This window comes from Pecten maximus, chromosome 1, assembly GCF_902652985.1.
Source record: "Pecten maximus chromosome 1, xPecMax1.1, whole genome shotgun sequence".
NCBI classification, from domain to species: Eukaryota; Metazoa; Mollusca; class Bivalvia; order Pectinida; family Pectinidae; genus Pecten; species Pecten maximus.
Genome location: NC_047015.1, coordinates 2,417,930 through 2,434,119, shown reverse-complemented (window position 1 = coordinate 2,434,119; position 16,190 = coordinate 2,417,930). Strand labels below are relative to the sequence as shown.

At 36.5% G+C, this 16,190-nt stretch overlaps 1 protein-coding gene across 11 annotated transcripts in view; it reads left to right on the top strand.

Annotated features, from left to right (window-relative positions):
- Positions 1-3,608: 3,608 nt before the first annotated feature.
- LOC117322269 (ubiquitin-conjugating enzyme E2-17 kDa) overlaps positions 3,609-16,190 on the top strand; it is a 64,712-nt gene continuing 52,130 nt past the window's right edge. For 7 of the 11 annotated variants that reach the window (XR_004531513.1, XM_033877108.1, XM_033877100.1 and 4 more), the window contains exons 1-5: positions 3,609-3,794; positions 10,635-10,698; positions 11,078-11,109; positions 11,930-12,007; positions 13,610-13,715. Coding sequence is in view for 10 of the 11 variants with exons in the window: in XM_033877108.1 (XP_033732999.1) it covers positions 3,771-3,794; positions 10,635-10,698; positions 11,078-11,109; positions 11,930-12,007; positions 13,610-13,715 (304 nt within the window). In the remaining variant the exon portion in view is untranslated. Of the gene's footprint in view, positions 3,795-7,107; positions 7,879-10,634; positions 10,699-11,077; positions 11,110-11,929; positions 12,008-13,609; positions 13,716-16,190 lie in introns of those variants that run through there. The other 4 variants (XM_033877117.1, XM_033877088.1, XM_033877164.1 and 1 more) reach the window with 1 other exon arrangement.

Genomic DNA, 16,190 nt, shown 5'->3' with positions numbered 1-16,190 from the left:
ATAATATCAAACTACTAGTCAATGTTTCAAAAATAAATTCCTGTTTTATAAAATCAATATGAATGTTATTGGTCGAAATCATTTGTTTGAACTCTCTATATATAGTACACACTAACTTTATCATAATCCTACGGAGCCCCTTGACTGACATGCCACCTACTTATTTTATTTCGTTATATCATATAATAATTCGTTTTAACGAAATAATAATTTGTTATATCGAAATAATAATTCGTTTTAACGAAATATCATTTCGTTTTAACGAAATGTTATTTCGTTTTAAAGAAACGTTGTTTTGTTTTATCGATTTGTGTGTGGCTTGTAGTCTACCTGTTTTGTCTTGACGGATTCTTGTTTGGAGCTGTTAAGGCAAAGTCAGGGTGACTTTTCGATTAAATTGTGTTGCCATTTGTACCAGCATGCTACAGACCCAATATGAGGTATCTGGTTCTCTTGGCTATTTAGAACATGATTTTAGCCTATTTGCCACTATGACCTTCCATAAAGGTCAGTGACATTAATTTGAACAAACTTAATAGCCCCTTGTCCAAGCATGATACTGTTCGATATCAGGTTCTGGACTTCATACCTATTGAAAAGTCGAAAACGTAACTTGTTTAAGTACGCACGAAGGACGACGACGGACAGAGGACGATCATATCACTTGATATTTCGTCTGAGGTGACGAAAGAAAATGGGTTTTCCCCCCAATATCGCAGTCATCTTGGATTTCATCTTGAATTCTTGAAACACTTGGTTATGACCATCTCGAGACTATTTCCAAAAAGGTTCTAGCTAAATCTCTCTGGTGGAACCGGAAACATTGATTGCGCAGCCATGTTATAAGATGGTAAAAACATAACACTTTCCTCTATTCCCTACCACTTTTCAGCTCAATTGCATCAGTTGAACTTGGGAGGTTTAAAACGTGTTTTCATGATGGCTGTTTTAGCTGCAATCTTCGATTTCAGAAAAAAAATGTAAGAAATAAATCTGTTAATACTAACATTATATTCAAAGTTATCATTTTGATTGACGACGACACACAATAGACCAGCGTTAAAGGCGGAAGATGAAGGGCGAGTTGTATAGCATACCATATCATGATGGCGACTGGAATATGACTTTGATGTTACAACAGGGACTGGAATATCATTTTGTGTATTATGCTTGCATTGCTAGTGGCTGTTAGATTTGGAACAACTTCAAAATGCTGCGATGACATCTCGCAACTTTGACTATACGTGTATTATGGTTTGTAATCTTTTATGTATTATTAATACGCCAGAATCATTTCAGAATGATAAAAAGAAATATCTAAAAGTCTCATGATGGACAGACAAATTTAAATTATAATTGTAATAAACAAACAAGATTGATTTCGATTTTTTTTCTATTAGATAAATTAGGAATAAATTTGTAATTAGAATAAATATATCTACTTGAAGCAGGTTGGAAAATGACTATTGTATGTTCTGTCCTCTTAAATAATACAATGTTACCTACACAAATTATGCCCATCATTAAAATTAGCATGCATATAAAGTTATGTTGTGGGAATTTATGAAACTTTGTGCCAATGACTTCTTTTTCTTGTCGCCACGTACTGACCTTAGGCCGGTGGTTTTACTCCGGGTACTCCGGCTTTTCTACACCTCCAAAATCTGGCACGTCCTTAAATGACCCTGGCTGTTAATAGGACGTTAAACAAAAACAAACAAACAAACAATGCTGACGATCTTAAAGCTAAACTGTGATCTGACGGCTGTGTTACTATAATGTGATCTGACGGCTGTGTTACCATAATGTGATCTGACGGCTGTATTACTATAATGTGATCTGACGGCTGTGTTACCATAATGTGATCTGACGGCTGTGTTACCATAATGTGATCTGACGGCTGTGTTACCATAATGTGATCTGACGGCTGTGTTACTATAATGTGATCTGACGGCTGTGTTAATATAATGTGATCTGACGGCTGTGTTACTATAATGTGATCTGACGGCTGTGTTACTATAATGTGATCTGACGGCTGTGTTACCATAATGTGATCTGACGGCTGTGCCGACGATCTTAAAGCTATAATGTGATCTGACGGCTGTGCTGACGATCTTAAAGCTAAACTGTGATCTGACGGCTGTGTTACTATAATGTGATCTGACGGCTGTGTTACTATAATGTGATCTGACGGCTGTGTTACTATAATGTGATCTGACGGCTGTGTTACTATAATGTGATCTGACGGCTGTGTTACTATAATGTGATCTGACGGCTGTGCTGACGATCTTAAAGCTAAACTGTGATCTGACGGCTGTGTTACCATAATGTGATCTGACGGCTGTGTTACCATAATGTGATCTGACGGCTGTGTTACCATAATGTGATCTGACGGTTGTGTTACTATAATGTGATCTGACGGCTGTGTTACTATAATGTGATCTGACGGCTGTGTTACTATAATGTGATCTGACGGCTGTGTTACCATAATGTGATCTGACGGCTGTGTTACCATAATGTGATCTGACGGCTGTGTTACCATAATGTGATCTGACGGCTGTGTTACTATACTGTGATCTGACGGCTGTGTTACTATAATGTGATCTGACGGCTGTGCTGACGATCTTAAAGCTAAACTCTGATCTGACGGCTGTGTTACTATAATGTGATATGACGGCTGTGTTACTATAATGTGATCTGACGGTTGTGTTACCATAATGTGATCTGACGGCTGTGTTACTATAATGTGATCTGACGGCTGTGTTACTATAATGTGATCTGACGGCTGTGTTACCATAATGTGATCTGACGGCTGTGTTACTATAATGTGATCTGACGGCTGTGTTACTATAATGTGATCTGACGGCTGTGTTACTATAATGTGATCTGACGGCTGTGTTACTATAATGTGATATGACGGCTGTGTTACCATAATGTGATCTGACGGCTGTGTTACCATAATGTGATCTGACGGCTGTGTTACCATAATGTGATCTGACGGCTGTGTTACCATAATGTGATCTGACGGCTGTGTTACCATAATGTGATCTGACGGCTGTGTTACCATAATGTGATCTGACGGCTGTGTTACTATAATGTGATCTGACGGCTGTGCTGACGATCTTAAAGCTAAACTGTGATCTGACGGCTGTGTTACTATAATGTGATCTGACGGCTGTGTTACTATAATGTGATCGGACGGCTGTGTTACCATAATGTGATCTGACGGCTGTTTTACTATAATGTGATCTGACGGCTGTGTTACCATAATGTGATCTGACGGCTGTGTTACTATAATGTGATCTGACGGCTGTGTTACTATAATGTGATCTGACGGCTGTGCTGACGATCTTAAAGCTAAACTGTGATCTGACGGCTGTGTTACCATAATGTGATCTGACGGCTGTGTTACCATAATGTGATCTGACGGCTGTGTTACTATAATGTGATCTGACGGCTGTGTTACTATAATGTGATCTGACGGCTGTGCCGACGATCTTAAAGCTATAATGTGATCTGACGGCTGTGCTGACGATCTTAAAGCTAAACTGTGATCTGATAGTCGCATGGCCTGTATAAGCAGCCGTAGTTTGTCGGTGTTTTTGTCCTTAACGAACCCGCCGTACCTTACTACAGCATTGATTGGTCCAACCTAGTTACACGTCAATACACTGTGTCGCACAGCCCGGAAATAACTGGGTATTACATGGAATAGTTTGTAAACTATATCTGGACAATAATACGATATACTTACACATCTTCAGAAGAAAATGGCTCTGAAACGAATCAATAAGGTATCGCTTTTCCTTCTAAATAACCTATTATTTATATCTCTCCGTTTTCAGCAGGAATTGGACTATTTTATGTCATTTAAGTGTGCTCGTTTGTCCCGTTGTAATCGTGCCATAGAAACACCTGTACCGTTATAAACACGTATGGAATTCTCACAAAACTGAGTTGTGTATACATATGTTACATTTTCGAGAAACTGAATTGAGTAATTTATATGTACAAAGAAAATTCTGGAATATTGTCTGCCATCTTGGATTTGCTTATTATAATATTGTATGGATGCCTGTGTGTGAAACATCGCGCCAGGAATTTATATCCGTTAGGCTATACTTTGTTCTTATAATCACGGAAAAATAATATGATATATTGGTTGAAAGTACATTGATTTATTTTGTGTGATTTTTTTTTTTACTTTGTTGAATAACACGATAGCTGCCTGTACAGCACGGTAGGTGTATGATAAGCTGTGTATGATAAGCTGTGTGAGATCAGTTGCCTGATATGACTCAGACTTTGGTTCTCCCTGTATGACGTATACACCAGATCCATAACAAATGTGTGTAGGGCAGATTCGTCATATGGTGTTACACATGTGTAGTGTACACATCGGGTCCACAATAATGATTGGTTTATGTTAAGGGATGGCATTTACTTAAACCAGTGTTTTTTTTACCAATTTTTCGAACCACCAATATCCTTTCAATTGGGAAAATACACAACATTTTCGAAAAATTGGGAAAATATGTAAATTGTGAAATGTAGCTTAATTTAAAAATTTTGCTTTTTATTTTAAATCCAATTGCAAGATTATTTCCACAATTTCATTTCAGTTAATGCTATACTGTGTGTACGTGCAATATATCTATAACCAGAGACACACCTATAATAATACTGAACTGATAACTATATTATTTGCTTTCTGTAACCTAATGGCTGTAGATATTATTCAAATAATATATCATTTTTATTTTTAATTTTTTTTTTAATTTTTAAATTCCTGAATTTCGGGTCCGGTTTTAGTTTGAATACCAAACTTCCCCTTATAAACACAGACGTTGTTACTGGAAGATATCTGTCCTAATGTCTCATAAAAGTATATACAATCAAGAAAAACTAAGTACACTGTTTATAGGATCCATTTTCCATGCTTGATTTGCAAAAGGAATAGGATGTATTTTACCGATCTTAAAGTTAAGAAAATGGCCCCAAGAACAGAACTATTTATAGAACTTATATAACTTAAAGTATATAGTATATCTATAGATCTCTGGCCTCATTTCAAAGGTTAAAACACAGAAAAAATATAATAAAGTTGTCTCATTACTGCTATTGTTTTCTATTTGTTCAAGTGTTACACCTTTCTAATGTAGTGAATTTATTTAGCCTTCTTAGCGGTGGCCGAGTGGTTAAGGTGTCCCGACACTTTAACACTAGCCCTCCACCTCTGGGTTGCGAGTTCGAAACCTACGTGGGGCAGTTGCCAGGTACTGACCGTAGGCCGGTGGTTTTTCTCCGGGTACTCCGGCTTTCCTCCACCTCCAAAACCTGGCACGTCCTTAAATGACCCTGGCTGTTAATAGGACGTTAAACAAAAACAAACACAAACTCTTAGCAAAAAACGTAACTTATTTACACTTGTCAATTGGGAAAATACCACTTCAATTTTGGGGGGAAAAAGCAATTTTTTTGCCAACTATCAGTAATGGAAATAGTCGAAAGTCGGCGGTAAAATAGGGCAAAAATAATCACTGTCAACAATGGTAATACATAATGTTAATAAAAATTTTCACTTTAAAGTAAGATATGCTAAGACTATCATATCAAGTCTGTGGTTGTATGTCTCAGTGGTAATACTAATCCGAAGGGTTCTGATGTTAATATCGCCAAAAGCTGTCTACAAAGCAAGATCGTCAGAAAATTCGGACTATGGTAATACATGTAGAGCATTTGTATATATGGTCAGGTACTTATGGCGCGGGAAGGATGTCATAATTAAATATTTTTGCCTAGGCAGAAATCAAATTTTGCCTAGGCAAAATTCGAATATTTCTGCTTAAGCATAAATAATTTTGCCTAGGCAAAATTCGATTTCTGCCTAGGCAAATTATGACATCCTTCCCGCGCCATAGGTACTTAGTTGTCGTGTTTCAGCTTTATATAGTGTGGCCGAGTTCATAGAAGGAGGCTGTCCCCAGATTATGGTGCCACTAACGGGCGTTCACGTCATATGTATATTACACCAACACTGAGCTAATTTAGAGCCCTCACAGAAAATATTAAGTTGAATGGTGTGTATACAAACGGAAAAAAAATAAAGAAGACATTTCTTTGTGTAGGTTGGGGGCCTGTTAGGGCAAAATAAGCTCTGGATTCTGCACGGTACAATATAGTCTTAGTTTCCGTTGGTGACCTGACACCATATGACTTTAGTTCGGTAATAATGATATAATTATGATAATAATAATTTAATACAATAATAATATAATAGACCTAGTATTTATTCAGTCAAAGCATTCAGTACAGTCAGTACTGTACAGTACAGTACAATCACATAAGACTACACAATATTTTCAACATTTTCTTAATAGATAGGCCCCTAATGATAAATAATTAATAAATAGTATCACATCACAGTTGGTAGTTTGAAAAGTTGTGTATAGGTAGCACACCACAGTAAGACAGCCTGGCCATGGGCAATTTTTTTGTTAAGCAAATAACTCCTGTATTATGATATGTATAAAAAATGAAAAAATAAATGTACACTATAATTGGTATATCCAGTATGAAGTAGTACATACAGGCTTCACATTTATTAAAACAAAAATCAATAAATTGGTTCCGGATTTTAAATATCCGGATTTTCCGAACGTGTATTTTACACAGGAAATTTAGTTTCGCCTACAGCGCAAAATGGAAGCCCACAGAAAAGGTAAGATAGCGGAAAAACTTAATTTACAACATATGTCCAAACAAGATTAATTCTGTCTTTGGGATAGAGATATTTAATTTTAAATAGGTTTCAGAAAATAAATTGTGTAGAGAATTGTGCCATTTTGGGTCAAATATCATAATATTTTGCAATTTTGGAGAATTTTTTAAGCTGTTACCATGGTATTCACAGCTCTAAAAATCACAGAAAATATCAGTTTACTTATCCTTCAGAGCTCTATTAAAATTGCAAATGTTGTACAGATTTCAAATATATATACTTTATTAGAGGTTATATGTAAGGTTAACTGGCAATGTTTACATATCTAAAGCATGTGCCATATTTTTCAGAATTTGGCATTTTTACTGTACACTGCTACCATACAATGCACTTTATTATTTTCGAATACAATTTATTTTTGGCTTTACCTTGGATTGCCCATGAAGGCTGCAATGCAGCTTACTTCCCATGGGGTCCTGGAGTAAAAAGAAACTAATTTAAAATATTCATTTAAAGCAGAGACATATATAGAGATAAGTAACATGGCTATTTCCACGTACAAGTGGTGGCTCCCTTATATATGTCTCTGTTTAAAGTTCAACAAAATTATAGCCACAAATTGACCCGTTTCAGTATCTGATAGTGGTATAATATGATGGTAAAACTACTTACACTCTTACAAAATAAAAACTACAAACGGAGTTTATAAACAGAGCCGTGTATATCACGTCTCTGGTATCAAAATATTAATTGATAACAGTACTAGTGTCAGTAGTGCATGTTGAGTTCTCCAAGGGTTGGGGATCGCCTACCAGCGCTTAAATAAAATCACGGGACTTGCGAGATACAATGTGTAGCTTCCGTGATAACACCAACTACATGATTCATTCGTTCGTTTTATATGGATTAATTAAGAAAGCGTTGTGTTCCAAAATATATCCTCAAAGAGACGGTTCCGCGGGGAAAAATGTGCTTGTCGTGTTGCTAAGTATTCTTTCACTGCAGATGGCGCTGTCTCTGTACTTTATACATGCGTAATGATTACATCCGGTTCAACCACAGAACGAGCAAGGAAACCTGTTTTCTGCTCACCGTAAGATTCAGGTTAATTGTATTTCAAACGGTATTCAGAAATGGCATTAAAACGAATCACAAAGGTAAGAAGGTTAAAAGTTAAATTATGTTCAGTTTTAGATAGGAATATACAGAAAACAAAGTATGAAAAGATGTGATTTTAAGCTCCAAAACAGTAATATTTTGTCGGCCGCCATGATGGAAAATTTAACATACACTATTCTGCGGTGAAGTATGAATAATGCTGAATTCGTAGGTTAGTTTACTAGTGGTATGATATCGTACGATATGTGCGTTATATATTGTCATTTTGATATTGACGGTTTTCCAAAATTGTTTCCAATGTTGGCACATCATTTTTCGTTTTTGTGCAGTAAGTCGAATATAGAAAAAGAAAGTTGGGGTGTTTATCGCCTGGTAGATTTCTCATTCACCCATTCACAATCACTTAAACCTTAAATGTATGTTCTCTTGATTTGTATTAATGAAAGACGATTTAATTTCAACACATTTTGAAAATTAATCTATTCATCCAGCAAGCTCATTTCGCGAGTATTAGGCTTTTTTTCAGACGAGCAGCTCTTCCTCGTGGGCCGGTTTCGCCCGGGTCATTGGTCATTTTTTTTGTATGATGGATATAAAATAACAGCTTTACCTTTCTAAAAGTGGATCTTCTAAAAAAAGTGTTTTACAGCACTTTCATCAGATATCTATTGCCTTACTCTATGATGTAAATGTGCCCATGTAAAAAAAAGTATTGAGACATACTATTAGAATAAGATAATAAACATTAATTTTCAAATTAGACTTTTCCAGTTAAAAAAAATGTTCTTCTGGCCTTCTGTATTTGACATGTTTTGACACCACAAAAAATGAAGTGTTGATTTAAAGCCCTATTCAGGACAGGTATTCACTATCAAAACTTTTCAGGTAAAGGTCAGAATTCTGTTCCCTCTGGATTGACATAGAAAATGTGATACTTCTGGCAATATGTTTGTGGAAATGCTTGTGTAAAAGGATTGGGTCAGTGTGGCCTGTGCATAATGTTAAATATGCCTTGTACACTGGTGTTAAATACAGTCTCTATCACTCAGCTGATGGAGCATGCTTCTTTAGCTCAGAGATCTGTGGCTTATTATTATCATGCCGGAAACTCGGATTCAATTCCTGTTGAGGCAATGGAAAGGAGTGAGCATTTCCATGTACTTTCACACATATGTGGTGTCCATTCGAGGTTTCTCTCATGTGTGTGTTTTGTCTTACGTACATTGCGGAGTTCTGAGTGTTACAAGAAAAAAGTCGGTGTCGATGCAGCACGTTTCGCGGCCAAGAGAAAGTGTCAACAGATGATGCAACAATGTGACTGTTCCTACAGGAGACTGTACTGTTTAGTAGGGCTGTCATGGGTACAATTTTTTTGCCGAGGTACTCTGTCTTTACAACCATTACCAAGTTACCCGTTGGCTGTAGACTTGTAAGTTGCAGCCCTGTACGGACGTTTAGAATAGAACAGGATAGGCCTTCAATAAAATGAACATGGATTTATCTGTTAAATGAATACTTTGAATAGTTTTTACTTGTTAGTAGAACATTACTGATGAAGTTATGATATGTACTGATGAAAAGACATCATATTGAGTCACGCTTCAATCAAGAAAGCCATGTTGTTTGGTTGACTTGCATGCAGTTTGTTTTACGCATGACCGGAAATGGCTACCATAATAGCTCGGGTAAAGAGAACGCACGAAAACGACATGATGAAAGTGAGAAGTTTTATACTAAATTATCGTCCGAGGCTTGTGTATGGTTATTACAGTAAAAATTTAGTTGGTGTCCATTCACGGTTTCTCTTGTGTGTGTGTTTTGTCTTACGTACATTGCGGAGTTCTGAGTGTTACAAGAAAAAAGTCGGTGTCGATGCAGCACGTTTCGCGGCCAAGAGAAAGTGTCAACAGATGATGCAACAATGTGACTGTTCCTACAGGAGACATGTTTACAGAACACTAAAAACAATGTTAAATTATCTATATGTGATGACTCAAGTGTGTCAAGGCTACGGTGTACTTTGAAATATATTTGTACTTCGGTGAACTATAGTAGTTAGTACTATGTTAGTACAAAGTTTTGGGGTTCAGGGAATATTTTTGTGGAAATTGCTTTATTAACAAATTATACAGGTTAATGGAGTCATGTCTAATATTCTTGATCACACAAATGTGTTTTGGATAATTTTTTGGTTTTGCAGTTGTTTGAGTTTCCAGCTATTTACCAAATTTTAGATCACCTGAGAAAAGTCTCTGGTGACCTTTTCTATTCGCCTTTTGTCTGTCATTAAGCATCATCTGTCCATAAGAAGGGGTCTCTGCAATAGCTCAGTTGGTTAGAGCGCCAACCACGTAACTTTATTTTTTAATTTTTAAAATAGTTTCTACTAAGTTTATATGACAAACAGTCCTGACATAAATAGCCCTTTCTTGAAAATGGTAAAAACAAAAAAATGGTGGGAGACACAAAAATATAGGGTCGGTAGGGTTAGCAGAAACACAGTAATGTTTTCTTTGTCTAAATTGGATTGGCTGATTAAACAGTGTTTCATCTCATCCAAAAACTTATTATTGTTCTTAGACATTTTGAGAGATGATAGTACACTGAAGCATGAATGCATTAAAGATGAATCTGATGTAACAGAACACCTACTTCAGTTGGATTTCCTGATAGTTAACTATGTAGTCATCATTATTCCAACTCTGTCAATGGCCAGGTGTCATTTTAAACAAAAATAGAGCTCCGAAGGAATTGGACCACAAACATGTATCATCATCTTTTTTTTTTTTTGAAGGAATTGCAAGACCTTGGGAGAGACCCTCCAGCACAATGCTCAGCTGGTCCAGTTGGAGATGATTGTGAGTACTGCTAGTAGATGCAAAACATTTTGGCAAAAAATTCCAAATAAATACTGTTTCACTGAGCTTTTGAATAATCTTGCATGCTTAACATGAAGAAATCATTGACTGTTTGATCTAGGGGTTATAAATGATATTTTGCCAGGACTCATTGTATCAATATTGTTTCAATATCAAGACCTTCATGTGCTAAAGACTTCCAAATGGATTGTGACATCACATTTCAAGTCCACACAGAAACAAATAATAGGTTCAAATAATATCTTCAAATAAAGCTCCTTCTGATGGGTACTATTAATAGATGTTTCATAAATATACATAACTATTTCTGTTGAAAGATTGTTTTGATTCACTGACCTTTTTATGCTTTTTTTTTCAGTATTTCATTGGCAAGCAACAATAATGGGTCCTGTAAGTATGTAAGGTGTTGTTCAACTACGGTCATTAAAAATACATCTTTGTACATATTTATATATGTTAATATGATAAATATGTTCCGATAGGAAGTTGAAATATAATGAAGTTTCCCGCCCATTTGAGGGTTTTGTTACCCGCCATAGTTTAAAAAAGTGGTGGTATAAGAAATAAATTTTAGGGTGTAGTTTTGATAGTTTTTCTGACTTTGTAATTCTTATTCGTGCCGTACCAAAATTAAATCAAGACCTTCAGGGTGCCTTGTTTGTAGAATATGTATCCAACTTTCTTCCTGTTTCAATTGACGGTTGGTGTTACAGTATTTTACTGGGTAAAAGCCCAGGGGGCTAGTTCACTTAAAAAGGGCAAAAGTCGGGGTGGGCTTTTATATTCTCACAAGTAGATAGAGGCACTAAGAACTAGGAAATATTTTGAACTACGTCTATGGTGGACTACACTCGCTTCATGAACAATACTGATAAAGTCTGCACTTTGCATAGACTATCACTTGCTCAAGCTGTTTGAAATTATACTTATTTGGCTATAGGAATTTGTTAGTGTTATGATTAATTATAACAATATAATCATGAATGGTAATACTTCTTTATCCATATCTCTATGTATCTGGCTGAGTTACTTGTCTCTAGGTATGCTCCTTGATTTATTAATTTCTTCCTTGATTAGATGTTCTGGGTATCCTCTTTGACAAATCATTGTTAATTGTTGACGCTCTTGTTCAGAATGTTTCAATACTTTGGATTCTTCTTTCCAACAGAACCTAAAACCATAACTTGAAACTTTATTTTTTACATTACAGCCAGACAGTCCATTTCAAGGTGGTGTATTTTTTCTCACAATACATTTTCCAACAGATTATCCATTCAAACCACCAAAGGTAAGTGAGTTCAAAAGGAAGGACGAAGGTGAGCTTATGCCATACCGTGGCATCCGGCGTCTGTCGTCCGTCAACAATTGACTTCTCCTTCAAGTTCATGACCACAGATCGGAATTTGACCAACTTTGGTCAGAAGTATCCCTGTGGGATGGGGACTCAGAATTGTACAAATGGTGGTGTTGACCCCCTGGGGGACTGAGGGGCGGGACCTAAAGGGGTAAATTTGGCTAAATTGATATAAACATCATCTCTGAAACCAAGCAATGGATATTGCTTATATTTGACTGGGAGCATCCCTTTGGGGTCATGATTCAAAATTGTACAAATGACAGGGCTGACCCCTCGGGGAGCTGAGGGGCGGGGCCAAAAGGGGTCAATTTGGCTGAATTGATATAAAACGACTCTTCTCTGAAATTAAGCAATGGATATCACTCAAATTTGCCTGGTAGCATCCCCTTAGGGTAGGGATTCAAAATTGTGGCCGCGGTGGCCGAGTGGTTAAGGTGTACAAACACTTTATCACTAGCCCTCCACCACTGGGTTGCGAGTTCGAAACCTACGTGGGGCAGTTGCCAGGTACTGACCGTAGGCCGGTGGTTTTTCCCCGGGTACTCCGGCTTTCCTCCACCTCCAAAACCTGGCACGTCCTTAAATGACCCTGGCTGTTAATAGGACGTTAAACAAAAACAAACAAACCAAAAGATTCAAAATTGTATAAAAGACAGGACTGACCCCACCAGGGAGCTAAGGGACGGGGCCAAAACAGGTTAATTTGGCAGATTTGATATAAACGACTGTTCCTCTGAAACTAAGCAATGGATATTTCTCATATTTGATTGGTATCATCCCCTTGGGGTAGGGATTCAAAATTGTACAAATGACGGGGTTAAACCCCCCTGGGGGGCAGAGGGCAGGGTCAAAAGGGGTCAATTGGTTTAAACGACTTCTTTTCTGAAATTAAACAATGAATATCACTCACATTTGTGTGGTAGCATCCATATGGGGTTGGGCCAAAAGTCATTTTCATTTCATGTATTAATGCACCTTTTGGCATAAAAGCCTCACATTTTTAGAATTACAATAAAACCAATGTACATGTACCCATATCAAATGCTTATAATATTGACATAGCAATACCAGCGACAAATATTCTTAAGCATCATTCTTGTTTCATTATTATATGAAACCAGGTGAGCGATACAGGCCCTCTGGGTCTTTTGTTATTAAATTTGTTGTTTCTTTTGTCCTAGTAGCATAATCAACTTTGACATAATAGAATAAACTGTTCAATAACAAGTTAGAAATATAGATTTCAATGTTGAATCCTAACACACAAGGGACATAATACATCAGAACACTGAGGTATCAATTCCAGAAGTCAATTAAAAATCTGAAGGATTAAAGCAAGTCCAGAGACATGTCTTTGCTCATAAGCATAAAATAAATCTTAAGGAATCAAAAACCCTCAATTCTTCCTAGTTAAATGGAAGACATGAAACCTGACATAGTGCTTAATATCCAGTTTATAATTTAATGATGATGTTGCATGTTTACATAATTAGATAAGAATACTGAAAAATGTGGAAATTTTATTTTGAATAGGTTGCCTTTACAACAAGAATATACCACCCTAATATAAACAGCAATGGCAGTATTTGTTTGGATATCCTAAGGTCACAGTGGTCACCTGCATTAACTATATCTAAAGGTATGTATTTATGGAGTTTAAAGTCTCCTACTATGGACATATTCTGCAAATTTAAACAAATTGCATACGTGGAGAATTTATCATGAAAGGTTCAGATCTGTTTAAATCTTATTTCAAATAACTAAATGTATTTTTCTTAATTTTCTGTTTCTCTCTTAAAATTGCAAGATGTGTCCATGTGGAGCAAAAGATTGGAAAAACCAAAGTTATTTTGCATGCATTTTAAAATTACTTTATAAGCTCACCTGGCCAGTGGTCATGTGCAGATTTTTGGTGCAAGTTGTCTGTTGTCTGTCTGTCGACAAGCAAAACCCAAGGGGATCGGATGGAATGAGCCCAGCAGGTATATAGATGTTAATCATATTCCTTCAATGAAGGCATTTTGTATAAAGAAATTCAGCATTGTACAAAAGATTCCCTATCTGGCAGCCAGCAGGGAAATATGGTCAGCCTGGAGGTGCAGACCCAGCACATTCGAGGTTTGGTGTTTGGGCTTTACTGTTGAATCTGTCTTTCTATTAGCCATATTTATCTTTAAATGGCAGGTGTATTGATTCATGTAAACTGACTTTTTATAACATAAGGGAAAAGTAACTATAAATTATATTTGAAAAAAAATGTTAAATTGTTTCACAATATATTTGAAGATATTACTCAACTTAAATGTGGTAAATTAGAGCCGACACTTTGAAAATAGTTAGTTAAATGTAGATTGACAACAGACTAATAAATGTATAATTATTGATAGTAAAAATACAATACAATGAGGTATCGGATGATATTGATAATAGTAGTGGGTCGAAATTTCATCCTGAATTTTCCTATATTCTGTAATCGTTCTTAGATGTTTGGCTTCTTCGTTGCTCATTAACGATTGGATCCAATAAATGCTTTAATAGCAGGCTACCATATAGCATTTAAGCATCTAACTGACCCGAACTGTACAAACGGCAACATGGACAGTTTGCACAATCATCTTGGTGCAAGTTATTCTAAAGTTTGGCATTACTTTGGGTTCAAGAAAATAAAAGATGGTCTTTTCTTGATTTAACAAACAGAAGTAAAAGTGCATGGATGTTGCATAAAGCTATTTTTGTGTAACTTAAAGAGTTTTCACAAAATCTGATTATAGGCTATAATTGATCCTTAGAGGTCATCCAATTGTTCTGATTAATAAATAACAAAATTCTCATCCAATTCCCATCACTAATTAATAATTAAGTTTCCTTTCACCAAGTTTGATAATGCATTCAATGCCAAGACTTGAGATGCTGACGGAAGATTTGTATCAATAACAATTGCTTTATTTAAATGTTAAACGTTTAAATGGTTTTTGCTTATACAATAATGGGCTCATTAGATAAATACCTGTGGAATGGGAGAAGGGGGGAGACGCATCAACACAAGAAGTTGATACCTGGGCAAACCAAGACAAATGTCTAGGATTGTCTGGGTGACAATTAATTCTTTTGTTTAGTGATTAAGTGTCAAGTTATAAGGATCAACCTGAGTTTAATATTTGAATGGCCTGGAGTCTTTTGGCTAATCAGCATAAACATAGGTGATTCATGGTAATATATAATGGAGGATGGACATTTTGGACATTTGATCTTAAGTTTAGTAGCAGCAATGAGAAATTTTTGAAAGATTATTTAATTTCTTCTTTCACTGGACCTTCGGGCCAGGTGAGGTTATGCCATGGCACAGCGTCTGTCATCCTTCCGGCGTTTGTCAATATTTCCTTTAAATTCCTACTAGTTCTGAACACCTGAATGGATTTTGATGAAATTTGGTCTGGAGCATAATTGGTAAAGGGGATCAAATGGTGTATAAACAGAGGACATTGCTCCCCTGGGGCCTGAGGGACAGGTCCAAAATTACAGGGGTCCATTTGGCTATATTGCCAACCAGGTGAGCGATGCAGGCCCTGTGGGCCACTTGCTTTCAAAGGGTATGTACACCAGGCATATGTATACAAATCCGACTGTAAGAGTCGGGATATCTTTGTGTCTCCTTTAAGTAAAGACGAATGATTGGACAAGTCTTTCCTGTATAATGCAATCAAGCTGCAATTAGAACATTGGGAATGTAGTAAATCCCTGAGGTTGTAATCTGGCAGCAGGGAAGTATCAAATTCAATATCAGTTTTATCTTAGCATTTGGAAGCCATATCTTGTCAATGAAATCAACAAATTCCTGTTGTCAGATTTTATTGTGAAATACCCTATTTACATTCAAGCTGAGCACATGTAGCGAGCGTCTAGCCTTTACCTGTCCCAAATGCGGCTCTCGCTTCATGACAGAGAGTAAATCCTTATGTTTGGGGGGTGGGGGGAGGATGGTTATTATAAAATAACCAGTATCTTCAAGACCTTTAGAGCATTTCAATATGTTTTGACATTGTTTGTAATTGTGAAACCTGGTGACAATTGGGAGAGATACACCCCTACCTGCTACATGATGAACCTGTTCAAA